This window comes from Schistocerca gregaria, chromosome 2 (assembly GCF_023897955.1).
Source record: "Schistocerca gregaria isolate iqSchGreg1 chromosome 2, iqSchGreg1.2, whole genome shotgun sequence".
In the NCBI taxonomy this organism is placed as follows: domain Eukaryota; kingdom Metazoa; phylum Arthropoda; class Insecta; order Orthoptera; family Acrididae; genus Schistocerca; species Schistocerca gregaria.
In genome coordinates, this window is record NC_064921.1 from 887,836,351 (window position 1) to 887,863,730 (window position 27,380).

General features: G+C 38.6%; 2 protein-coding genes across 2 annotated transcripts in view; one reads left to right on the forward strand and one right to left on the reverse strand.

The window, feature by feature from the left end:
- LOC126335319 (signal recognition particle subunit SRP68) overlaps window positions 1–27,380 on the reverse strand; it is a 68,413-nt gene that overhangs the window by 39,944 nt on the left and 1,089 nt on the right. The window contains exons 2-4 of the mRNA XM_049998476.1: window positions 19,468–19,534; window positions 11,493–11,606; window positions 239–395 (exon numbers count right to left, since the gene is read on the reverse strand). Coding sequence (XP_049854433.1) covers window positions 239–395; window positions 11,493–11,606; window positions 19,468–19,534 — 338 coding nt within the window. The remainder of the gene's footprint in view (window positions 1–238; window positions 396–11,492; window positions 11,607–19,467; window positions 19,535–27,380) is intronic.
- LOC126335325 (uncharacterized) lies at window positions 15,215–19,531 on the forward strand. The gene is made up of 2 exons (XM_049998482.1): window positions 15,215–19,057; window positions 19,139–19,531. Exon 1 carries the CDS (start codon window positions 17,398–17,400, stop codon window positions 17,974–17,976), a length of 579 nt encoding a protein of 192 aa, XP_049854439.1. The 5' UTR covers window positions 15,215–17,397; the 3' UTR covers window positions 17,977–19,057; window positions 19,139–19,531.

Here is a 27,380-nt window from a genome sequence, read left to right on the forward strand (position 1 = left end):
ACACTTGCAGGTGCATTGGAACAGCCTTGTCTAGTACATTATTCATTACCAATATACAACACAAAATGCAAATGACAAACTGACTGGACCCCTCTGAATTTTAATGCATTATTAACATGTATTTTTTGATAATGCTTTGTCAAACCAAACCGCAATTACCAACAACAAAAAATAATAGCTGCAAATGAAACCTCAACAATGAACAATATAGAAAACACAGAAATAAGATCATACTCACCTCACAAAGTTTTTGAAGCTGCAGTGCGTATGTTGCAGCCTTTCGTAATCTAGAAACAAGGTGAAATTTTTTCCTTGGTTCTGTGTTTGATTCTTGACGCAGCTGCATTGCATAGCCCCATGCTCTTTCAGCCATCATCAGTGGAATACATAAGTACCTGCAACAATAACAACACACATATTAATGTGTACAAATTTTCAAACTACTAAAAATTATACACAGTATATATAATTCTAAAAGCCCTAATTTATTAAAAATTAATGCCCATTTTATAATTTGCAAATACATCTTGCCTCCAAAACAAACCCTGCTGTCGTCAAGAGTGAATACAAGAACGATTGAATCAATATACGTATTAAACACAAAAAAAACATGATTTTTTATCTATACACCATTTGCCTCGAGACAACACGTTCAGTGGATGCTGCAGGGTCAGATGCCAGTTGCCACGCGATACTAAGGCAGTACCATCATGCCCTTACAGCCAAATAACATTCCTCTTTTCTGATGCCACACGTAGTTGGCCCTGGTTTTTGGGATAGTTTTGGTCTCTATAAACTGTCGCCACATTTGAGAAACAAAAGAACGATTCACATTAAGCCATCGGGCTACATCGGTTTCCAACTGTTTTGCTTACATTCTTCCTACAGCCTTCCACCTTCCACCACAGAGAGTCTGGCAGACACCTTCCCTATGCCAAGCTGCACCATCTGTGACTGTGTATAGAGTGATGGGGATGTGGCACTACCCGGCAAACACTACCCATTTGGTAGGTGCCCTGACATCATAGTTAGCGAGATTGACCATTGTCTGTAATGCCATCTTCAGTGCATAACATGATTGTACAGACATCTGTTGAGAGTTTGTATGATTATGTCATGAATGACACACAGGACAGAGAAACAGTGGTTTGTTGCTTTCATTTTGAAAGCTACTGGATATACTACGAAGCTTTATAACGAAAATAATAAATTCCACAGATATGAAGATTTGGACATAGCTATAGATAAATACCTGGGCAATGCGGGGCTTCTCTGCTAAAGATTTAATATTTCACAAATGTCAGGAGGTTGTTTAGTCTTTCTGGAGTAAAACAAGCATCCCGCCAAACGACAGTCTAATACTTTATACTGAAACTTCAACTATCCAACTGTATTACATTCTTCCACTCAGCTGGAACTACGTTCTTCAACGTGCAGTCTCACCCAAAATGACAAACTGTTGAGCAATCTGCACATATTGTTTGGGATCCCCGTCAACAACTGTCTCGCTAACTGGAATCGGCATTCCTTTTTTCGGAGACGTGATTGGCAATTGAAATCTCACTGATTCTGGCCTTCATAATTTGGTATTTTACATTCCTGTGTGACTGCACATCCATTGTAGAACATTTGCTAGCTCTTGCTGTTGCCTTTTCAATAAAGTTCTGAATCTCTTCAATAAGACTGGGCTCATTGTCTGCATAACAGATGCCATGCATGTCACCGGCATATGTATGATCATGTGCTAATTATCTAGAGAACTTGGGAAATCATTTACATAATATTTGGAAAAAAAAAAAAAAAAAAACGGAGCCCTGAGGAATTCCAAAATGCATATTTCTCCTTTCAGTACTTCTCCACCATCATATATAACTTCTGCATGCTATTGTCTGCCTTTTAAATATGTTTCTAGCAACTGTATGAGTTTTCCAGTGACACCATCCATCACAATTTCTGATAAGAGTGTATCATGATGTATTGTATCAAAACCTTTGGAAAGGTACAGGAATACTCCTACTGATTGGGACTTTTCATTTATTTTCTCACGTACATGATGGGCAAACTGTACTATTGCTGACATGGTACTTTGACTTCTTTTGATACCGGGCTGGAAGTCACTTAATATGTAGCGTTACTGTAATGTTCCAAGGTTCTTTTTAGCATTACACTAGGGGGTCACCAGTGGTTTTGGTACAGACAAAGTACATAAAAAACTTAATTCTATATTGTAATGTGACGTAAAATGTGGAATCAGAAAGTGTCCATCATGTCAAGATTAAAAGTTATGACCTACAAGTTGTACAACATAGCTGAATTTACTGTATAATTTTTGTGTTTGAAAGAAGTGTGATAAAAATTAGTGCAGTGACCTTTTTTGTTCTTAACTTTAATGTGAACTACTTTTTAAATGGAATATGTAACATGAGTGTATTTTACATTGTGTATTTAAAACCTCCAGTCACATACATTTGCTTACTCTTCCTTCTATATTATCTCAAGTCTTCGAATTTTTCTTTCCTTTTTCAGGAATTGATCTGGCTAAGTCCATTCGACAGAAAAGTGTTTTGTAGGCATTGAAAATACAACATAAAGAAGTCAAAATTTGTATGTACAAACCATACCGATTCATTTTGTTGTATATGTGGTGAATTCATGACAAGGAAACAAAGATGAACAATTTCTACCTTACTGAAGATGTCGAATCATTTATTCTTCAAATGCCAGCTGGGAGATCAGATAAAGATTGGGCACCTCATATAACTTGCACTACGTGCAATTCTAAACTAACACAATGGCTGAAAGGAAAAAAAGAGCACTTACCATTAGGCATACCACTGATTTGGCAAGTGCTTCAAAATCATGTTGATGATTGCTACTTCTGTTCGACTAACGTAACTGGCTTTTCATCAAAGAATAATAAGATTATTAAGTACCCTAACTAGCCCTCAGCAATTAGACCTGCTCCCCACAGCGAATACCTGCCAGTTCCAACTCCTCCACTAGTGTGGGAGGAAGTTCCTAATTCTGATCATGAATCTATAAATGTTGTCTGAACACAATGTCAATCAAGTGAAGAGGAGCACTTTCCCGAACAAAGGCCATATTTAATAACACAAGCAGACTTGAATGACCTAGTTCGTGATTTATACTTATCCTAGGCACATGTAGAAACTTTATCTTTACATCTTAAGGAATGGAACTTACTTGATGAAAAAACAAAAATTACTCACTTTAGGCAACGTAATAAAGATCTGATGACATATTACCATATGGTGGGCAACATTTGTGCTTGTAGTGATGTTGTAGGATTAATGAAACAGTTAAACATACCATATGATGCTGCTGAGAGACACTTATTTATTGACACTTCCAAGACAAGTCTGAAGGCTCTACTATTGCATAATGGTAATACATTTCCATCTGTACCTGTAGGGTACTGTGTAACTATGAAAGAGAACTATGTAAATTTGTCAGAGATACTTGAAGCTAATACATATAAGGAAAAAAAAAATTGGAAAATATGTGGTGATCTTAAGATGATTGGTTTACTAACTGGTCTCCAAATTAGTTTCACAAAGTATTGCTGTTTCCTTTGTCTTCGGGACAGCCATGCAACAGATAAACACTATACAGTTAAACAGTGGCCACCACGAGAGAAATTGGCTCCAGAGAAAGAGAATGTGAAATATGTACCTTTGGTGGATTCTCAAAATATTTTCCTTCCCCCAATGCCTTATGAAGAATTTTGTGACAAGAATGGACAAAAATGCTAATGGTTTCATGTATCTATGTGAAGTGTTCCCTGAATTAAGTGACACCAAACTGAAAGAGGCCACAAATGTATGATAAGAACTTCGAAGAAAAATTAAGTCAGTTAGAACTTGCAGTCTGGCATTCTTTTAGGGATGTCATTGAAGGTTTCCTAGGATATACAAGAGGGAAGTCCTTAGGAGAACTATAAAAATCTTGGATTCGGAATGTCACCAAAAATGCACTTCCTTCATTCGCATTTAGATTTCTTCCCTGCCAATTTAGAAGTGGTTGGTGACGAACATGGAGAAAGGTTCCATCAGGACATTTTGCGAATGGAAAGCCACTATAAAGTTAGATGGAACCCTTCACTGTTAAGTGACTACTGTTGGTTTTTGAAGCATGAAGGATATATATCCCACAGAAGGAAGTTCTCATCAAAAAGACTCAACTTTCCACCACCAACATCATCATTGAGCAAAGGAATGTTGTAATTTATCTTGTAAGACTGTACATCAGGCCCAGAACACTAGAGCACGAAGTTTTATGGCATCAAGTTTGTTATATATTGTCTAAATTTAATGTACACAACCCTGGTCTCTGTTTTTAGATGTAGGCATTTGAAAAACCTCTGTAACAAAAAATTGGAGGGTGATGGCGAAAATTTAACTGCATTTTCAGATTCAGCAAGCCCAAATTAGTTAGGTACACCATTTTTTATCTCTGTACAGGAAAAAAAAGTTTTTTGTTGTATAGTGTTATTTTTTTTTTCAATTAGTCTTCTGGATGTTGAGATTAAATCAATAGATCTGTGGTTCTGAACATGTTTTATTTCCCATTTTCTGTGTAAAGGTTTGAGTATAGCCAATTTCAACTTGTCAAGGATTACACTGTCTTCAAAAACACAGTTTATTAGATGAACCAATGGTTTCACTAGCTTATATTTACATTTCTTCAATACAAGTGGAGAAATTCCATCTAATCCTACTGAGTTTTTGTTTCTAAGGCTATCAATGAGCTGCAGTATGTCATTAGTGCCTATTGAAAGTAGTGTACCGCAGTTCTGTTCATTGTTGTTGTTGTTGTTGTCTTCAGTCCTGAGACTGGTTTGATGCAGCTCTCCATGCTACTCTATCCTGTGCAAGCTGCTTCATCTCCCAGTACCTACTGCAACCTACATCCTTCTGAATCTGCTTAGTGTACTCATCTCTCGGTCTCCCTCTACGATTTTTACCCTCCACGCTGCCCTCCAATGCTAAATTTGTGATCCCTTGATGCCTCAAAACATGTCCTACCAACCGATCCCTTCTTCTAGTCAAGTTGTGCCACAAACTTCTCTTCTCCCCAATCCTATTCAATACCTCCTCATTAGTTACGTGCTCTATCCACCTTATCTTCAGTATTCTTCTGTAGCACCACATTTCGAAAGCTTCTATTCTCTTCTTGTCCAAACTAGTTATCGTCCATGTTTCACTTCCATACATGGCTACACTCCAAACAAATACTTTCAGAAACAACTTCCTGATACATAAATCTATATTCGATGTTAACAAATTTCTCTTCTTCAGAAACGCTTTCCTTGCCATTGCCAGTCTACATTTTATATCCTCTCTACTTCGACCATCATCAGTTATTTTACTTCCTAAATAGCAAAAGTCCTTTACTACTTTAAGTGTCTCATTTCCCAGTCTAATTCCCTCTGCATCACCCGATTTAATTTGACTACATTCCATTATCCTCGTTTTGCTTTTGTTAATGTTCATCTTATATCCTCCTTTCAAGACACTGTCCATTCCGTTCAACTGCTCTTCCAAGTCCTTTGCCGTCTCTGACAGAATTACAATGTCATCGGCGAACCTCAAAGTTTTTACTTCGTCTCCATGAATTTTAATACCTACTCCAAATTTTTCTTTTGTTTCCTTTACTGCTTGCTCAATATACAGATTGAATAACATCGGGGAGAGGCTACAACCCTGTCTCACTCCTTTCCCAACTACTCCTTCCCTTTCATGCCCCTCGACTCTTATGACTGCCATCTGGTTTCTGTACAAATTATAAATAGCCTTTCGCTCCCTGTATTTTACCCCTGCCACCTTTAGAATTTGAAAAAGAGTATTCCAGTCAACATTGTCAAAAGCTTTCTCTAAGTCTACAAATGCTAGAAACGTAGGTTTGCCTTTTCTTAATCTTTCTTCTAAGATAAGTCGTAAGGTCAGTATTGCCTCACGTGTTCCAACATTTCGACGGAATCCAAACTGATCCTCCCCGAGGTCTGCATCTACCAGTTTTTCCATTCGTCTGTAAAGAATTCGCGTTAGTATTTTGCAGCCGTGGCTTATTAAACTGATAGTTCGGTAATTTTCACATCTGTCAGCACCTGCTTTCTTTGGGATTGGAATTATTATATTCTTCTTGAAGTCTGAGGGTATTTTGCCTGTCTCATACATCTTGCTCACCAGCTGGTAGAGTTTTGTCATGACTGGCTCTCCCAAGGCCGTCAGTAGTTCTAATGGAATGTTGTCTACTCCGGGGGCCTTGTTTCGACTCAGGTCTTTCAGTGCTCTGTCAAACTCTTCACGCAGTATCGTATCTCCCATTTCGTCTTCATCTACATCCTCTTCCATTTCCATAATATTGTCCTCAAGTACATCGCCCTTGTATAAACCTTCTATATACTCCTTCCACCTTTCTGCCTTCCCTTCTTTGCTTAGAACTGGGCTGCCATCTGAGCTCTTGATATTCATACACGTGGTTCTCCTTTCTCCAAAGGTCTCTTCAATTTTCCTGTAGGCAGTATCTGGTTCTCCTTTCTCCAAAGGTCTCTTCAATTTTCCTGTAGGCAGTATCTATCTTACCCCTAGTGAGATAAGCTTCTACATCCTTACATTTGTCCTCTAGCCATCCCTGTTTAGCCATTTTGCACTTCCTGTCGATCTCATTTTTGAGACGTTTGTATTCCTTTTTGCCTGCTTCATTTACTGCATTTTTATATTTTCTCCTTTCATCAATTAAATTCAATATTTCTTCTGTTACCCAAGGATTTCTAGCAGCCCTCGTCTTTGTACCTACTTTATCCTCTGCTGCCTTCACTACTACATCCCTCAGAGCTACCCATTCTTCTTCTACTGTATTTCTTTCCCCTATTCCTGTCAACTGTTCCCTTATGCTCTCCCTGAAACTCTGTACAACCTCTGGTTCTTTCAGTTTATCCAGGTCCCATCTCCTTAATTTCCCACATTTTTGCAGTTTCTTCAGTTTTAATCTACAGGTCATAGCCAATAGATTGTGGTCAGAGTCCACATCTGCCCCTGGAAATGTCTTACAACTTAAAACCTGGTTCCTAAATCTCTGTCTTACCATTATATAATCTATCTGATATCTTTTAGTATCTCCAGGGTTCTTCCACGTATACAACCTTCTTTCATGATTCTTAAACCAAGTGTTAGCTATGATTAAGTTGTGCTCTGTGCAAAATTCTACTAGGCGGCTTCCTCTTTCATTTCTTAGCCCCAATCCATATTCACCTACTATGTTTCCTTCTCTCCCTTTCCCTACACTCGAATTCCAGTCACCCATTACTATTAAATTTTCGTCTCCCTTCACTATCTGAATAATTTCTTTTATTTCATCGTACATTTCTTCAATTTCTTCATCATCTGCAGAGCTAGTTGGCATATAAACTTGTACTACTGTAGTAGGTGTGGGCTTCGTATCTATCTTGGCCACAATAATGCGTTCACTATGCTGTTTGTAGTAGCTTACCCGCATTCCTATTTTCCTATTCATTATTAAACCTACTCCTGCATTACCCCTATTTGATTTTGTGTTTATAACCCTGTAGTCACCTGACCAGAAGTCTTGTTCCTCCTGCCACCGAACTTCACTAATTCCCACTATATCTAACTTTAACCTATCCATTTCCCTTTTTAAATTTTCTAACCTACCTGCCCGATTAAGGGATCTGACATTCCACACTCCGATCCGTAGAACGCCAGTTTTCTTTCTCCTGATAACGACATCCTCCTGAGTAGTCCCCGCCCGGAGATCCGAATGGGGGACTATTTTACCTCCGGAATATTTTACCCAAGAGGATGCCATCATCATTTAAACATACAGTAAAGCTGCATGTCCTCGGGAAAAATTACGGCTGTAGTTTCCCCTTGCTTTCAGCCGTTCGCAGTACCAGCACAGCAAGGCCGTTTTGGTTAATGTTGCAAGGCCAGATCAGTCACTCATCCAGACTGTTGCCCCTGCAACTACTGAAAAGGCTGCTGCCCCTCTTCAGGAACCACACGTTTGTCTGGCCTCTCAACAGATACCCCTCCGTTGTGGTTGCACCTACGATACGGCCATCTGTATCGCTGAGGCACGCAAGCCTCCCCACCAACGGCAAGGTCCACGGTTCATGGGGGGAGGTTCTGTTCTTAATGGATTCAAATGTATGTCATGCATCCACCTTATGCAGACATCACTTTCAATAGTATTTATAAAGTAATCATTAAAATACTAATAACTAGAAGGGCAGCAGAAATGTTATTCACAGTTAATTATACATTTGTAATTTTACTTTCTGTTCCATTTTTTTCTAATTTTATTTACAACTGACAAGCAAGGCTGGCTAATTCTTTCTACTTTTATGTCTTCTTTGTGGAACTGATACTTGCACTGCTTGGAGAGCTCCTTATATAACTCTGTGTTAGTCAGCCTGTACATGCTATGAATGTTTTCTGTTTCTCCTTTTAGAACTTTTGTTTTAACATCTAATGGTACAAGCTTTTGGTATTAAAGGTGGATTTTTGAAGATCAAGATCTACATCTACATGGATACTCTGCAAATCACACTTAAGAGCCTGGCAGAGGTTCATCGAACCACCTTTACAATCGTTCTCTATTATTCCAATCTCGAATAGCGTGCAGAAAAAACAAGCCCCTTTATCTTTCCATGCAGGCTCTCATTTCACTTATTTTATTATGATGATCGTATCTCCCTATGTAGGTTGGCATCAACAAAATATTTTCGTATTTGGAGGAGAAAGTTTGTGTTTTAAATTTTGTGAGAAGATCCCGCCGGAATAAAAACTGACTATTTTAATGATGTCCACCCAAAATTCTGCATCGTGTCCTTGACACGCTCTCCCCTATTTCTCGATAATACAAAACATGCTGATCGTCTTTAAACTTCCTTGATGTATTCTGTTAATCCTGTCTGGTTAGAACCCCACACTGTGAAGCAGTTCTCCAAAAGAGGATGCACAAGCATGGCATACGCAGTCTCTTTAGTAGATCTGTTACAATAAAACACAGTCTTTGATTTACCTGCCCCACAACAGTTCCTGTGTGTTCTTTCCAATTTAAGTTGTATGTAACTGTAATTTATAGGTATTTAGTTGACTTTATGGCCTTTAGATTTGACTTATTTATCATGTAACCGAAGTGTAATAGATTCCTTTTAGCACTCGTGTAGATGACCTCACACTTTTTGATATTTATGGTCATTTGCCGATTTTCACACCATACACATATCTTTTCTAAATCTTTTGGAATTTGTTTTGATCTTCGGATGACTTTACTAGATGATAAACGACAGCATCATCTGCAAACAACCTAAGACGGCTGCTCAGATTGTCTCCAAAATCATTTACATAGATGAGGAACAGCTGAGGACCTATAACACTACCTTGGCAAATGACTGTGAACTGTGGCCTCTCTGACAGGAAATCCCAAATCCACTAACATAACTAAGACACTATTCCACAAGCACACAATTTCACTATAAGCTCCTTGTGGGGTACAGTGTCAGAAGCCTTCTAGAAATCTAGAAATATGGAATCAATTTGAAATCACTTGTCAATAGCACTCAACACTTTATGTGAGTAAAGAGCTAATTGTGTTTCACAAGAATGATGTTTTCTAAGTATGTGTTGACTGTTTTTCAATGGACAATTCTTTTCGAGGTAATTCATAATGTTTGAACACAATATATGTTCCAAAATCCTGCTACATATCGACATTAATGATTAACAACCCTTCTACAAATAATCTGAATATTTAGATACAAAGCTTGAAACATTCTATAAATAGGGCTCGGTATTAATATACAAAGAAATATTTCCTTTGGAAAACACAATTTTGGTTGAGTAAATATTAAGATCTTAATTAAATGATACCTGATACCTTTGTCTCATGCTACTGTATACCTTGATTCTTTCCGTATCCCTGAAGGTTCTCCTTCGTGATGGCACATACAGAGAAGAATGATTAAGCTACAGAGACATCATCCAGTTCAAAGGAATCAATTTGAAAGTGGCAGCTCAAATGCTTTTAACACTAATGTAGTTACCAGAGCTGTTAATACTAACAGTTTGTTAAATTGCTACACTGGCCAATTGCTCCTTGGAAGTTGAAGTTGTAATTTGCAATTAGCAGAAGAGTCTGCTGAACCCATGAGAGAGAAGCAAATAGTGATTTTAGAATGGTTGGCAAATGAAATGCCAGTTCCAAATAAGGGCCTTCTTTGATGAGATAGGTGATAGTTGCAGCAGAGTGAAGTGAAAGGAAAGGAGATGTACAAGGGATGTTACAAGAGGGCCACTGGAATTAAAATAACCCATTCATGATAGATCCCACATGGGTACAACATAATGCAATACCTCAATGTTAGGTGGATAAGAGAAATTCACTATGTTGGTAGGAAAGTAGGCTGATCCTTATAGATAGTGGCTAGATTTATCAAAACCTATATTTCTTGTTGTTGTGGTCTTCAGTCCTGAGACTGGTTTGATGCAGCTCTCCATGCTACCCTATCCTGTGCAAGCTTCTTCATCTCCCAGTGCTTAATGCAACCCACATCCTTCTGAATCTGCTTAGTGTATTTATCTGTTTCCCTCTACTATTTTTACCCTCCACGCTGGCCTCCAATGCTAAATTTGTGATCCCTTGATGCCTCAAAACATGTCCTACTAACCGATCCCTTCTTTTTGTCAAGTTGTGCCACATGCTCCTCTTCTCCCCAATTCTATTCACTACTTCATCATTAGTTATGTGATCTACCCATCTAATCTTCAGCATTCTTCTGTAGCACCACATTTCGAAAGCTTCTATTCTCTTCTTGTCCAAACTATTTATCGTCCATGTTTCACTTCCATACATGGCTACATTCCATACAAATACTTTCAGAAACGACTTCCTGACACTTAAATCTATACTCGATGTTAACAAATTTCTCTTCTTCAGAAACGCTTTCCTTGCCATTGCCAGTCTACATTTTATATCTTCTCTACTTCGACCATCATCAGTTATTTTGCTCCCCAAATAGCAAATCTCTTTTACTACTTTAAGTGTCTCATTTCCTAATCTAATTCCCTCAGCATCGCCTGACTTAATTAGACTACATTCCATTATCCTCGTTTTGCTTTTGTTGATGATTCAATTGTGATATAATTAATAAGCAAAGCATGGCTCTCATCATCCTGCAATCTTGTCTGTTCCCTTCAGCTCCATCTCTATTGAGATTTTCTTCTACAAAGTTTTCAAGCTCACATGATCATTCCTACATCTAAAACAATTTAAGGCTGCATGAAGTTGTAAAAATGTACAATTCACAGAACCACTGGTCTGTGTTTCAGCAGGCAGTAGTTTTGAGAACTGATGGAAGTGATTGAAACATAATACAGCTACTGTGAAACAACAAATGTAACTCAGTTTAAAAACTATCTTAAATACGAGTCTTCAGTAGTACCTACTTCTCATCTTTCACCATTGTTTCTGTAACATCTTTTCTCTTGAAGTGGCGCTTATCTCCCTGTGTAACCTTGAGTACTTTCCTCAACCGCCTGATGCGACGAGAACAATAGCACCTGTGGGTACAAAGAATGAAAATTACTGCAGACATACAGATGAATTACCAATAAGAGTTATTTATCCACTAATGGCAAAAGACAAAGGCATCTAAAATTAGTATTGCTGTTGCCTGTTTTTCCAGAAAATTACATTGCCAACTTAAGAAAAAAAAATGAACTCATGGGAAATCAACACACTCCAGCACTTGCCAATATCTTTTCACAGGTTTCAACAAAAGGTCGTTTGGTTGTTGTTACTAAGAATGTCTTTTGCTTTAGAGTCTGTTCAGCAACTAGCATGTCAATACTTCAGCATCTGTGATGTGTATTTGAATAATATAGGGCACCCAGTCTGCTGTTACTCTCTCTTCCTCGGTGCTCTGTGCATGCATCTTCCCCTCCTCTGCTGATGCCCCTTCTGTCACTGAAACAGCAATGGATGTGTATTCATAAGGCATTTGTGTCACCTCGTCTACAATCATCTCTTTCAAAAACAATAATACAACTTACTTTCAGACCATCCATCGCATATGTGTGGACCTAACAACGTACATGTCATAACTTATTCTAATTTCCCCTGATTTCATCTATAATTTCCATTTGTCCCTTCCTACCAAATGTTTCCATTATTACCTTTCCATATTTCCATCTTTAATTATCCACTACCTTTTCAACTTTGTGATTTCTTTCATTGTCTGATTTCCCCCCGTCCACTAATTGCTTCTTTAATTACATTTTCTCTTTTGTTGCTCATATTTGTACTCTTATGTGTCTTGTTTTAGTTTGTCCTCCCCTTATATCTAAGGGTGGCTTCCCACGGGGCCACTTCGCAGCGATGCTAAGTGGTTTGTAAGCAGCTCTTCCGCTGAACTCCGTGGTGCTGCTATCGAGTGTAAGCGACATTCCAAATGCACATTAGTGGCATTGCAAAGGCACATTAGTGGCATTGCAAAGGCACATTAGTGGCACTGCAAGCTCTGATCACTTTGTGTAAAATACTAAGCAATAAGTGGAGGATATTTCATTAAATTTTCAACAAGATTTGGCAGAAACTTCAGCAGAAACTTGCTGCCTTCTGCACAACTTCAACAGGTAAAGAGATGGATATATGTTTGAGGACACACTTTCTGTTACTGGACTAGAGGATGAATGCAAGTAGTCAACTCTCTTCCTGGAAATGCTACGAAATGCATCCGAACAGCATCTGCTGATTACTTCATGAATGAAGGGGCATGGAAGTGATTTAAACGTACATAACATTTGAAATCAGGAATAATGTGCAACTAAGATGTTTGCTTGAACTACAACTTTGCATGAGCTGAATTTGCGAGGCATTTTAGTTACTACAGTACTTTCTATACGACTGTTATTTGGTGGAAATAAATGTTACTTTTCTTATCAACTAACTTTTTTTCTGTTGTGACTGCATCAGTGAAATTTGTTTGGAATGTCTCTCTGTTGGACTACCATGTATTCTTCTTTGCAGTCTTTTTGCTGCAATTGTCATGTTTCAGAGTCCATATGGCAGGCCACCTTTCAATCTCAATGACAAAATCTTCTGTACTGATGTATCTTCCCACATCCAACACCACTGTCTAGGACAGTGCACAACCAACCACTTCCACTTTCCAGCAGCTACTGTGCTAGGAACGAAGAGTTCCACAACTCGTGTGCTGGCAGTGCTGCGCTTGTGTGTTTGAAATAGTGATGGTGTTGTGATGTAGTCTGAATGCTTCTGGTACTGTAATGTTTCTTGTATAATTATAAGTGAGCCACCTTTTTCAGTCGCCACTCACGGTAAAGCAGACCGCCAAGACGGCCAGCAGCACAACTTTTCAGTGGCTGTGGCTACATATGAAACCACTCATATAACTGCAGCATTCACCAGCAGTAGCAATGCTACAAGGCACCACTAAATGGCTACATCTGACGAGGCCTAAAGTCTTTAAACATCCTCTTGGACATTAGTAATTTATCAGGTTTTCTTAATCTCATTGGCTGCTACATTTTCATTGTCAATTTCTATATCATACTGTCCTAATTATATTCACTGATTTTTGTTTCAGCATGATTCCTACAAAATGGTCACTCCAATAATACTTCCTGCTGTGACTGACAGGAATAGCTGCTTCAATTAAAGTCGAATGGTGTCCGACATTATCAACAGCTTTCTCAGCGAAGCAATCCTGGTCAGTCTTGGCTAGAAGGTGACACTGTACTCATAAACAGAATTATCTTATTAGTTTCAAATACTAGGAAGCATGTCTCTTGTACATATTCACAATCATATGACAACATTAACTTGGAAACAAGATGGCTACAACAATGTCAGTGCACAATACAAAGCTACCATTGGTCGAGAACAGAAACAGGTGATATCAGCCCGAAGTTACACAGTCTTCCGACTTCAGTTGAAACAGCTATACTGACCAGTCACCAGACTAAGGGTCTTCTAAGGGTGAACAATTTATACTTCATCCTTCAATTCTTTTATTTTGCACAAAACCGTTTCCCTTTCTTCCTTGCCAGATAATGGTATCTTGGATTCTGAAAGTTGTTACTTCTGTTGTATTTTGCTAGTGTAAGTCATTTCTATTTTTACTGACTGTGTTGAATTACATTCATAGGTTGCCTATCACTCACAGACAATATAAATGTCTGTGCCCATCCTCTACTGACTCAATCACTCACAAACTCTCATTTCTTTTTACCAAGTTTTGTTCTCTCATTAGCAACCATTTTCTCTGATTTATCAACCACTTTCTCAAAATGTGAATTATATTACGCCAAAAAACCAATTTGGTACATTTCATGCTCTATATGTATACAGTCGTTTGCAAATTACTTGAGACAAGTTCGCATTTTACGGGGAACTGAAGCTGTTTAGCTGTAACCACTTTCATCCACCCAATTGTTGGGCTCTCAGCAGATTCTTGTTGCCTTGGCTATGAACAACTGTAGGTCCTCTTCAGTTCAGTTGAGTGCTTGTGCATGTAGCAACAGTGTGTATTGTTATTTGTGTGTTCTCAACAAGAAAACTTTGTGTTTCCATTAAAATGACCAAATTCACCTAAGAAGCAGATAAAAATAGTTGCTCTTCATGAACATACATCTATGACTATAAGAGACATTGCCTCTGTTGCTGGTCTAGGAAAATCTAGTGTTTCAAGACTTACTGGGACATATACTGAGACTGTCCTCATAAGACAAGTAAGGACCTTCAGAGAGATTTATTGGCTACTTGGATTGAAACTGAGCCTTCAGCAGTATGTGCAGGTCTCTTGATTGTATGTGGAAGGCACAAAAGCCAAAAGAAGCAGCTGTTAACACCTGCCATGAAGGGAAACTGTTTGTCATTGGCTGAAATATGTACACCTAATACTTCCACTGATTGGAAATGTGTAATCGACAGTGATGAGTCACATTTTATTGCTCAAGAATACAGAGCAAGGGTTGTCAGGCGAAGCACCCACGAGGCATGAGATCTGATCATTTTGAACAGACTCTGAAATACACTCCCAAAAAAAGGCACTAGTTCAAGTTGATGGCACCATGCATTCAAGCAAATACGTGAAAATCCTTTGGCACAGGATTGTACCGTTCCTACAGATCTTTGCAGATGGTCAACGAACATTTCAACATGATCTGGTCCTGTGTCACACTTCTAAAGCAGTCAAGACGTTCATGGAAGAAAACATTAATGTGCTTCAGTGGCCTCGTAATTCATCCGACTAAAATTCCACTGAGAATTTGGGGATTATTGTTAAAACGTGTCTTGGTAAAGCGGACTGATTAATAAAGAACACATTTTAGTACATGCGGTAAAAGTGTGGTTTCATGGCGATGAACATCTACGAAACATTTGCTCTAACCTGATCAAATCTATGCCACAATGTGTTCAGAAGCTCATTAAAGCAAAAGGAGGATGTATTAGTTATTAATAGTCACTGAGGTACTAAGGATACTGTACATATAGTAATAGTTAGTTAGTTAGTTTCATGTTCCATGGATCATTTTGCATGACAGATTGTAATGATGTGGAACGAGTCACTTTACATTCACAAGTACATAGTTCAAGTTTATCATTGTGTCCTAATTAATTTGTGCACTACTGCGTGTTATTTTGCCCTACTCGCGTCCAAAGGTACTAAGATAAACAATGGACAATTCATTTCAGAATAAAAACCGTTTTGGTTGTGAAATTATTTAATATCAATGACACACTTCACCCTTTTGGGGTGTCATCAGATTGTGTAAAAGTAGCTAGATATAAAACTCATATGTCCAAAAGCCATATAAAATGGAAAATAGATGCAACAGTAACTGGATATGTAATCCATTTGTTGGAAAAACTGTAAAATGCAAGGTGGATCTCCAACACACCAGTTGACTCTGCCACAGTAGTACAAAATAGGGACATGTTTACAAGTAAATGCGGTAGTACAGTAGTATTTGTGTGCAGCTCATACTGTGTTTATTTTGTAAGCATTTTCAAGGCCCACCTTGCCTTTTCTATGTTTTTATGATGGATGGAGAATATATTCAGTTACTGTTGCATCTACTTTCCATTTTATATGGCTTTATGATGGATTTGTTTCATATCTAGTTACTTTCACACAATCTGATGACGCCCCAAAAGGGAGAATCATGTCAATGATATTACATTATTTCACAACCAAACCCTTTTTATCCTGAAATAATTCGAGCCTGGTTGCTGTAGCACCCTGCCACAACTGAATGGAACAATTTTAAGTGCTCAGTTCACCTTTTACCGTCTTCACTCCTTCCGTTTTCTCCCAGTATTCTGTGATTTTGCGCAAACCTCTGGAAATGAAATCCTGGCTTGGAGACACACTTCCTATAATTCTCCATCTTCATGTTATTTCTGTAGTTAGGTTTATTTATATCACTCATAAGTACTACGGTCTTGATGAGCCTAAACCCAATTATCACTATAAATTCTTCTATAAATGAGCTATTGATGAAAAAGTACAGGTAAGTTTTCACAGTAGTAACCATATCAATAATTACTCCTGTACTACGTGATTGACTTACAATCTATTTTGTCTTATGTGGTCCTCACATGCTCCACATTACATTATTGTGTCAATTGGTATTTGCCAATGTGGAATGCATATGTATTGCGAATGAGATGCTTGCCTTGCAAAACACAAGAACAAATTACGCAGAATGGGTGAAACAAGTCCGAGAAGCTTTCTGTGAGCATTTCAGTGGATTAGAGGCTTTTTCATAGCAGTATTTGTTAATCAAGAACAACAAATGGTTCAAATGGCTCTGAGCACTATGGAACTTAAGATCTGAGGTCATCAGTCCCCTAGAACTTAGAACAGTAAGGGGACCACACTGTGGTTCAGGTTGAAAAAAAATCGATTTTCAGTTTTCCTCAAATTTCGATAGATTAAGGTTTTATTTAAGTACTCTGTAAAGGATTCCGATGGAAAAAATTTTTTGGGGTATTTAAATAGCATTTTCCTACCATGTGTGAGTATGTGCTGTGCCCACTTTTCTGTCACCCACTTTTCTGCATACATTTAGATCTTTATATCCCCTACATTGCACGTTAGGATTTTTTTTTTTTTTTTTTTTTTTTTTTTTTTTTTGTTCCTGAGTGTGTTGGCTATCCTTATAATGTAACGGTCAATATTCTTTTGTTTCTGCTGTTTGTAAACAACACGCTTTCAAACATGTGGCTAGTTTTGTTCAAGTGTGATTATGAGTAGTTGTTATAGAAAACTTGCAGGTATGCTATGAGCAGGCAATTAGGAGAAATAAAGACAATCTGGAGGCAATGAAGAGAGATATTTGTGCCATATTCTTCCATAAGTCCTCTACTGATGAAAAGCCATGTCATGGATTGGTTCCATCAGGAGAAAATTCGTGGTGCAAATACAATAGGGCTCAGGCAACTGGAGAATCTTATTCTCACCAGCATTCTCTTCCTGCTGCTGTTATTACAGCAATTAAACCTATTTTCAGAGACTTGGCTCGTCCTGACCTTGTAAGGAAATGTCTGCATGGGCAGAGACAGAACCCAAATGAATGTTTCAACAGCATAATTTGGAACCACCTTCCTAAAACTGTATTTGTAGGCATGCATACAATGAAACTAGGAGTTCATGGTGCTGTTATTACATTCTGTTGTGGTAATATTGGAAAGTGTTGGGTACTGAAAAAGCTGGGAATTAATCCTGGTGAAAATATGATCACTGGGCTGCAACACTGCGATAAAATGAGGATAACCGACGCAAACAGGTCTGCATTTAATATGGCCAAGAAAGCAAGACAAACATCCAGGAAGGTGAAAAAGGAGCTAGAAGACCAGCTAGAGGCCAAAGAAGGGCCATCACATGCAGCAGGACAGTTTTAATTAATTGTAACAAATTTCAAAAGTTTTCCTTTAAAGTCAATTTCCTGCAAACTAAAATTTTCAGTACATATGCCCCATTCTATCAGAAACTATAACAGATAAATGAATGAAATTTTCAGAGACCCTGCATAACACAAAAAGCCACCTCTGGTACTACATTCATTAATATTCCCCCATTAGGAAGGTCACAAAAATATATTTTCTGCAGAAAAAACTTATTTTTTGTTAATAAATTTTAAAAAGTATTTCTTAAAAACTACAAAATGGATAAAGTAGATTTTAGTACAGATGACTCTATTAGCATCATGTAACATACAGTAAAAATATTAAGGTCCTGCATCAAATAGTTTTTTTTTTTTTTTTAAATGGGTCAAATACTTCCCTAAATTAACATGGGTTAGATAGGCAGGGTGTGGTCCCCTTAAACCTAACTAACCTAATGACATCACACACATCCATGCCCGAGGCAGGATTCACACCTGCGACCATAGCAGTTGCACAGTTCTGGAATGAAGCGCCTAGAACCACTCAGCCACTGAGGCCAGCAAAGGACAACATCTACTTACAAATCAATAACAAGAAAATTGCATAATATGTCTTGTACTTGTGCTGTTCTAAGTATTGTTGCAAATGAAAGAAAGCAATTTTGGTGAGTGAATCCTTCCGATGATGTTACATGTGTACTGAGACAACTGCTGGACAAAAATTAGTATGTATGATCACTGGGCATCTGATATGATCTTATTTATTAATCCTGAGAACTGTTACAAGAAAAATAAACATTACTGCTTACTGTCATGACACTATGATCTTCAGTTTCCTCTGTTATTGTGGACAACAATTTATCTGCCATATCCTGATCCATCATCAATTTCATTTATTTTATGTTACACATGGTGCTATGATATACATCTTTCAGATCATTTTCTGGTCTTTTGGCATTTATCAGTTTCAGTTATTCACAATAATTAATTCAGAGCTAGTTGAATTTCTCTTGGTCTCAGCAGGAACTGACTTCTGTTGTGCAATACTACTCTTACATAGCACAATATACTGTGCAATTTAATGAATGAACATCAATGTGTCTTCAATAGACTCTACCGTCTGCCAATACAAAAAGTTGTCACAGTTCATACACAGTGTCTTGTAAGTTTTCAGTTAGCATAATTGTTTTACAGCAGTTGCAACATAGACACAGTGCTGAAATAGATAGAAAGCAGCACATGTACATAATAAATTCCAAGGAAGGGCCCCCAGTGCACTGAAATAATCGCAGAAGGCCTCTCAGTCGTTTTTGCTCCTCCTGCTTATATTTAACCAAACAAGCAACTCAATCACTGTTGCACAAGACTGATCACTGACATGTTCCCAAGAAGGCAATGTTCTAATATTGCACAATAATATAATGCTGTTCTTGGCATTGCACTTTCACATTATACTGACACAATATTGAGAATGAGGAAGTGAAGGGTAAATGGATACAACACTTACCTATATCTTTGATAATCACCATGACGTAAACCATGCTGCTGCTGAGAATCTTTGATGATTTTCAGTACTGTGTTGAGTTAAGATTTTTACTAACAATTTCAGATAAAAAATGTAGTTAACCTGTTCTAAATATTTTTCCCTAAAACTATTCTCATTAAAAAAAAAAAAATTTCAAATAATGTAATCATCTGATACCACAACTCTGTGAGGTACAATTAAGTACAAGTAGCCTACTTATTTGTCAAATGACTACACACGAACCAGCAAAGAGAATAGTTCTTTGTGTAGCTTTGCATTGTTGGGTATTTGGAATTTTGTAACGAATCTGCTAACGTCTTGGCTTTAATAATTGTGTAAACAGTTACCAATTGTGAGGCCTCACTGCCAAAAGTACAATGTCCCACCCAGACGGTGCATGGGTTCTGAGGCACAAATCAAAATAACTGAGAGAACACAAGTGAGAGTAGGAAAAAAATAATAATTATTATTATTACAAGGTGTACAACTTTGCTTCCGCCATTTTTCCCCAATATTTGAGGCTTTAATGAAACAAATTGGTTACACATGTATCATTCAAAGTATTTTCCATTGTTGGCCACTACTTCCACCCATCTTTCGGGCACTGCACAAATCCCGTGTCACAAAAATTGTTCATCTTTCGAAGCAATCCACGATTCGATCCAATTTCTGACTTCTTCATGAGATCGGAACTGTTGGTCAGCCAGGCCATGAGCCACTGATGTAAACAGGTGATAGTCAGAGGGAGCAATGCCTGGAGAATACGGCAGGAGCAGTAGAACATCCAATTTTAACATTTCCTAGTATGTTTTGTCCTCTTTTACAATGTGGGATCGAGCGTTGTCGTGCTGCAAAATCACTTTATCATGCCTCTCACTGTATTGCGGCCATTTGTCTTTTAATGCTCTGCTCAAACACATTAACTGCATTTGATAATGAGCACCTGTGATCGTTTCACTTGGTTTTAACACCTCATAGTACATGACGCTGAGCTGGTCCCACCAAATGCAGAGCATGATCTTGGAGCCATGAATATTCAGTTTGGCCATCGATGTGGAAGCATGACCGAGATATCTCCATGATTTTTTGTTTTTAGGGTTATCATAATAAACCCATTTTTCCACCCCAGTGACAATATAATGCAGAAATCCCTTCCGTTTTTGCCTCTGAAGCAACTGTTCACAAACACACGCACGCCGTTCAATGTCACTTGGTTTCAGCTCACACGGGACCCAAGTTCCTACTTTCTGAATCATGCCCATAGCCTTGAGACGTTTTGATATGGCTTGCTGTGTCACTCCCACCAATCGTTCCAATTCTTCTCGAGTTTGACACGAGTCTTCTCTCAGCAATGTCTCCAATTCTGCCTCTTCGAAAAACATTCTCTCTTCCACCACTAAGCCAGTCTACAACGTTACTTCTTGAAGCATCTAAACCATTCATGACATGTTCTTTCACTAATAGCATCCTTACCATACATACTTGAGACCACTAGATGAGATTCAGCTGCTGTTTTCTTCATATTGAAACAAAACAATAACACCTCCTGCAAATGACAAGAATTAGGCTCGTAAACTGACCGGGGTCCAAGCTAACTGCCTGACATCTGTGATCTGTTTCTTTCGACCACTACTTACTGCTGTCACCACCTATCAGCAAATGGCAGAAGCAAAGTTGTACACATTGTATTATTATTGTTGTTGTTGTTATACCCAACTTGTGTACACAGATTCCTCATTAAACACTTTAACCTTTCACAATAAACATAAGCCTTGAGGTTAGTTTCGAGGTACGACTTCCATGGAGAAAGTTTACGTTTGCACTAAGATGATACTAGACTACTCTATGCCGTACTACACTACTCAATTAGAAATCCGTAAGAACTGTGTAAGAACTTTATCCTTGTGATCCATGGCACCAGTGGCGTTTCTGCTCAGATGGCATGGAACTTGTGCCACTAATGATTGGGTGTAATCAGTCATTATCACTGTCACTGTCACACAGCAGTGAATCTCTAGTGCCAGCTCCTGAGCCTTGAATGATTGCCTCCTTTGTGGTATTGACTGATTACAATACCACAAGTTAAGAAATGCTGTCACTGTCACAGCATTGAAAGGCTTAGTTCCTACTTTCTCTGTTTACACTTATGTGATTGTCAAACCCACATTTAAAATTTACAGATTCAGAAAAAGCTTCTGACAATATTGAATGAAAAACATTCTTTGCACCTCTGAAGTTATCAAAGGTAAAATAAAGTGAGTGATAAGTTATTTACAGCTTGTACAAAAACAGACAGTAATTCTAAGAGTTGAAGAACATGAACAGGAACCAGTAATTAAGATGGGAATAAGACAGCTGCACCATCCCCCCCCCCCCCCCCCCCCAAATGTTAAACTGCACACAAAACATGCACTAAAGGAAGATGAGGGGAAATTTGGAACAGGGCTTATCATTTAAGTAGCACAAATGAAAATTTGAAAACATGTTTATATATCAAGAATTGTAAGAAATAGGTCTTTCCTACTACATCACCAATAATGTAGTTTTAACTACACACATAATTCCTCTCACTTTCCTTAAGTGGCAACATCATCTGAAAGTCTGATTTGATTATATCAAATCAGTGCAACTTGCTAAGAACTTTTATCACTAAAACTATTCTATATTGTATGCTCATTAAAAAAAATACTTCCAGATGGTTTAAGTGTCACTGTGAAAGTTGTGTAATGTTAGGATAATGATTTAGCATGAAGGATAATAGGTAAGCCCATGGTTTACAAGAAATAGACTGTAGTCATTGCATGTGATCAAATGGGACACCTACATAGTATTTTAAAAAGGTTTCACTTCAATTTAATTTTAATTGAAGTAGGAACTCTCTTTCAGTGGCTATAAAATGGTATACGCGTAAATGAAATTTCAGTAAAAAGAAATAATAGAAATATTATTTGGTATTGGTAGACACATAAAAGTAGATGTGGGACAGAATGGGACGTACACAATCCAGCAATCATAATCCATTATAAAAATTCTTTGAAATTACACCCAACTAGATTCCGAAATTTTTCTGTGTGTCAGAAGCAGAGTCAGTAGTTCAAACTGTATAACTAATTTCTTCATTTCCATCAGTTATTTCTTCAATTGATGGACTGGGACAATCATTGTGACTGAACGGGCCTAGTACAAAACTATTTCATTTTAAGCCATAGAAAATACAGGATGGAATAATTGTGGCCAAGAGACTGCTAGACCATCCAGCTTTGACAGTTTCACACCCTGTGCCTTCTATATTATTCCCAACAACACTGGCTTTTTGATTTGTGGAGATGTTTCATTCCCATAATATCCCTGGCCTCAAACTTTACCAACCTCTGTTCTCGACCTGTCTTTCCCCTTCCCTCCTTCCACTCCAGCCCTAAATATGCTTTCTATCTCACCAGCACACATGCAGTCCTCCCCCCATCTCTGTTTCTCTACTCTCACCCTTGGTCTCCCCCCCTCCCACCCCAATTGGCACAGCCTACTGATGCTGCACCTGGCAGTTGACTACCCTGTCCCCACCAAGCCCTTGCATGCATCCACAGGCAGCACTAGCATATTCCCCACAAGCCAAGTCACTTCTGTAACCCCCCTCCCCCACCCATTTCAGCAAACACCACTGCTCACTCTATGCAGTCAGGGCTTAGCATCCAGAGATGACAGTGACCGTTTGTGAATTGTGCATATGCAAATGCGAGTGTTTTGTTTTGTCTACACTTTATGATGGATTTAGTGCAATAGCTGAATAACATTTAGTGGTCTTTTCCAGAAAGCCTGTCTGCCACTAAACACCTTCTCTACATGATCAGTAGCAATCGATGCCATCTGTCCTACTCCATTCCTGCACACAACCCCTTGCTTCATAGCTCATATCCCTGTAATAGAACTAGACACAAGACCTTTCCCATAAGTCCCCCCACCACCAACTCCTCCAGTAAAGTCACAGGCAAAACCTATCCCATCAAAGGAAGTCCTACCTGTGAAAGCATCTGATCTACTAGCAAAGCTGTCTGCTGCATGAATGGCCACAAAAAGTTGTGGCCATGAGATGGCTGGACCACCCAGTTGCTGAGCATGCTTCCCAGCACATCATTCTTCACTTCAAAGACAGTTTCACAGCCTATCATTTGGATCCTTCCTACCACCACCAGCTTTTCTGAATTGCACAGGAGGTAACTCTCCCTGCAGTGCATCCTAAGTTCACATAGCCCCCATGGCCTCAACCTTCATTTGTCACTGTCCTTCCCCCACCTATCCCTTTTCCTGTTCCCACTCAACACTAAACAGCCTTCTATTCCACAATGCACCCATAGTCTTTGTACTTCTTTACTTCTCAGACAGTGGTCACGAGTGTGTGATATGTACTTGTGTGACTGCATGTGTGTGTTGTTTACTACAGAAGAAGGCCTTTTGGCCAAATAGCTCACTTGTTTAGCAGCTTTTTTGTAGATCCTGTCTACGACTTAACGTCTCTGACCCAGCTACAAACTGAACCCGGGCCCCTTGCATGGCATTCTGCGCACTGACCACTCGGCTATCATGCCAAAAACCACTGAAAATCTGTCTTCTGAAACTTTTGTCAAGCAGTTTGGTTTATTATTAGCAGATGCCTAGGTTTGCATTCACAGTTACAAAGAAATTATGCATTTTATACACAGTTGGCATATATAACAATCAAGGAGTAAAAAATATTTCTCAGTTGGTATGATTTCACTTTCAGTGGAATGGCACATCGACTCATGACTGCTTCAAAACGGTACAAAAAGTAACTCAAAATGTTGTTATCTCAAAATCATCTGGTACACAACAAAGTAGATCATATAATATTAACAGTACTGAAGATGAAAGAACTTTTTCTGTATGTATCATTTTGTTAACACTTTGAGTAACTGAGTGCTGCTGTCTTCAGTAGATAAAAAATCTCCAGTAACAATGGGATCACAGAAGCTTGTTTACTTTGCTTATTTTCACTCTATTATGGCCATTGTTGCACACATACAAAATATTATTAGGCCATGAAAGGATGATTTAAAATGATGTTCAGCTGACTCAGGAACTTTGTGAAGACTACAGTTCAGGTCTTTGCCGTTAGGATGAATCATACACTAACATTTCACATAAGGCAGATCACAGGAGGGGTTATGTTAAAGCATTGGCACATTTTTCCGTAATGGAGATACTTGCCGTTCTTATATGTACACTCTTTCATGAGATCTGTGTTTAACAATACTGTACACTCACCCTATACGGAACTGCATAATTATCGAAGTGAGCACTAGTCTACAGAGAAGGGCAGCACGAATGGTCATAGGTTTGTTTGTGGCAGAAGATATTGAAGGAACTGAAACGGCAGACTCTTGAAGACAGATGTAAACTATCCTGAGACAATCTCATTAATGAAGTTTCAAGAACCACCTTTAAATTATTACTCTTGTGATACACTGCAACCCCCCCCCCCCCCCCCCCCGCTCTACATATTGTTCACACAGGGATTGTGAGGATAAGGTTATAATAATTACTGCACGCACAGAGGCATCCAAACAATCATTTTCCCCATGCACCATAACTAAATGGAAGAGGAAGAAACCCTAATAACTGGTACAATGAGACGAACCCCCTGCCATGCAACTCACATTGGTTTTCAGAGGACAGATGTAGATGCAGAAACATTCCAACTATTGCACAGGTTTCATTTCCAAGAGACTAACACAATAGAAGCTCTTAATGAAACTACAGACTGTCATATACAACTTTAAAGGCTTTTTTGTAACATACTCTTCCCATACGGCACAGGAATTTATCAAAGTACTTTAGAGCCTTTCACTGTATGGAGTTGCATTTTTGTGTAAACTAACACTAATTGCTTTTTATGGGGGTCTATCTTTTACCAGCATTCTGTACATAATGTATATAGTGAATTGCTCCATCCACTCATTTTATGACCAAGCAATTTTGGCTCGTATAATCTCACACCAGAAAAGAAATAAAATATGAATCAATCACCAATCACAGTGGAATACAGCACAGTTATTTATTTACTGGGAATATGTAGAACAATTACACTAGCGTGCTCACTGGAGAGTAAATTCCTAGTCCACACCTGTTTGGCCACGATAAGTTGACCCTTTGTGTTGTGGCTGTCAGGAGAGGCAGGAAGCGCGCATTGTCCCCACATTAGGACTGCAAGGGGAGAGGAGCAGTGATGGAAAGGCAGCGCCAACTCCTTCCCGCAATGCTAGCACAATTATCCAAATTCTGTGCTTATATTAAAGCAAAGGAAATATTGGCACTGAATATCTTCCATCTAGTGCCGATTTTCTCCACTACTGGCAGAACAGTAAAAAGGGAAAAGTTATCCTGGCCAAATAGTACTCATGCTTTTGTACAATGATAGCAATGTTCCTGTCCACCTAGCTAACTAAGCAATTTACACTGACAGAAGACAATAAGCAATAACGCACATCTTACTTAACTGAGATAAAATGGCTAGGAGAACCATATAAGCAACCTTACATCCTCCTCAAAACATTAGCTTAATCTGAAAGTGACATGATGGGGCATCGTCATCTGAAAGTACACCTCAACAGCAAGGTGCTGTAGACCAACAAACACACTCACATGAAATTTTTACCACTTTATAATATGGGACAACGGCAGACTTAATAGGGGGCATCTACATCTATAATCGGTAAACCACTGTAAAGTGCGGGCAGAGGACACATCCCTTTGTGCAAGTTATTAGAGTTTTATCCTATTCCGTTCATACACAAAGAATGATTGTTTTAATACTTCTGTGGGTGTTGTAATTAATCTAATCATGTGCTCACAATTCTTACTCTTATGATAGGCAGAGGGTGGTAATATATTCCCAGAGTCACCATTTAAAGCTGGCTTTTGTACTTTGTCTGATGTAAATATATATCACACATTTGTGCCTCCACGTCTACCACCAGTGTCTACTATTGGAAACATTGTTTTTATAACTTGCTCATACACAAAGACTTTTCTGTAACAATATGGAGAGAGACTAATCATAATACACTTTGAGTGGGTTGAATGTACCAATACTAGTACTAGTACTCTGCTTTGACCAATGACATTCTAATGATGTTATCATACACGTCAAACTTCTTTCTCCCCCCCCCCCCCCCCCCCCACACCACCCACACACACGTTTTTACGTAAGTTGTGATGACAGACAGACTTTTAGTGTAGCCCCAAGGCCTAGATTTGGTTGGAGGTGACAAATTAGTTATGCATGGTGAGGCCAACAAATGTTAATACGAAATTTAGTTGTGATGACATGTTGATCTGCATTGTAGCCTTAGGAATAGAGTAAGCTGACATATGATAGACTGCTTGGAAGTTGGCTAAATCAATGAATGTGATATACATACACCTTAACGTGGCACCATATGCAAACATTGTATGGTTGATTAGTTTGTTGGGGAGAAGGGAGCAAACAGCATGGTCATCGGCCCCATCAGATTAGGGAAGGATGGGGAACAAAGCGGCCCGTGCCCTTTCAAGGGAACCATCCCAGCATTTGCCTGAAGCGATTTAGGGAACTCAGGGAAAACCTAAATCAGGATGGTCAGATGAGGGTTTGAATCACCGTCCTCCCAAATGTGAGTCCAGTGTGCTAACCGCTGTGCGACCCCACTCGGTAACATTGTATGTTGATGAGTCCGGTTTGTACATCATCATGATGATATAATAGGTCAGAGCACAAATTTTATGACAACGGGTTCAGTATCTTCAAGTTTACTTTTTTTTATTATTTGAGTGTCTTTTGGTGGTGTTCCTTTTTCGCAAATGCCCAGCCGACAGAGAGAGACTTATATGACATGGGCTGT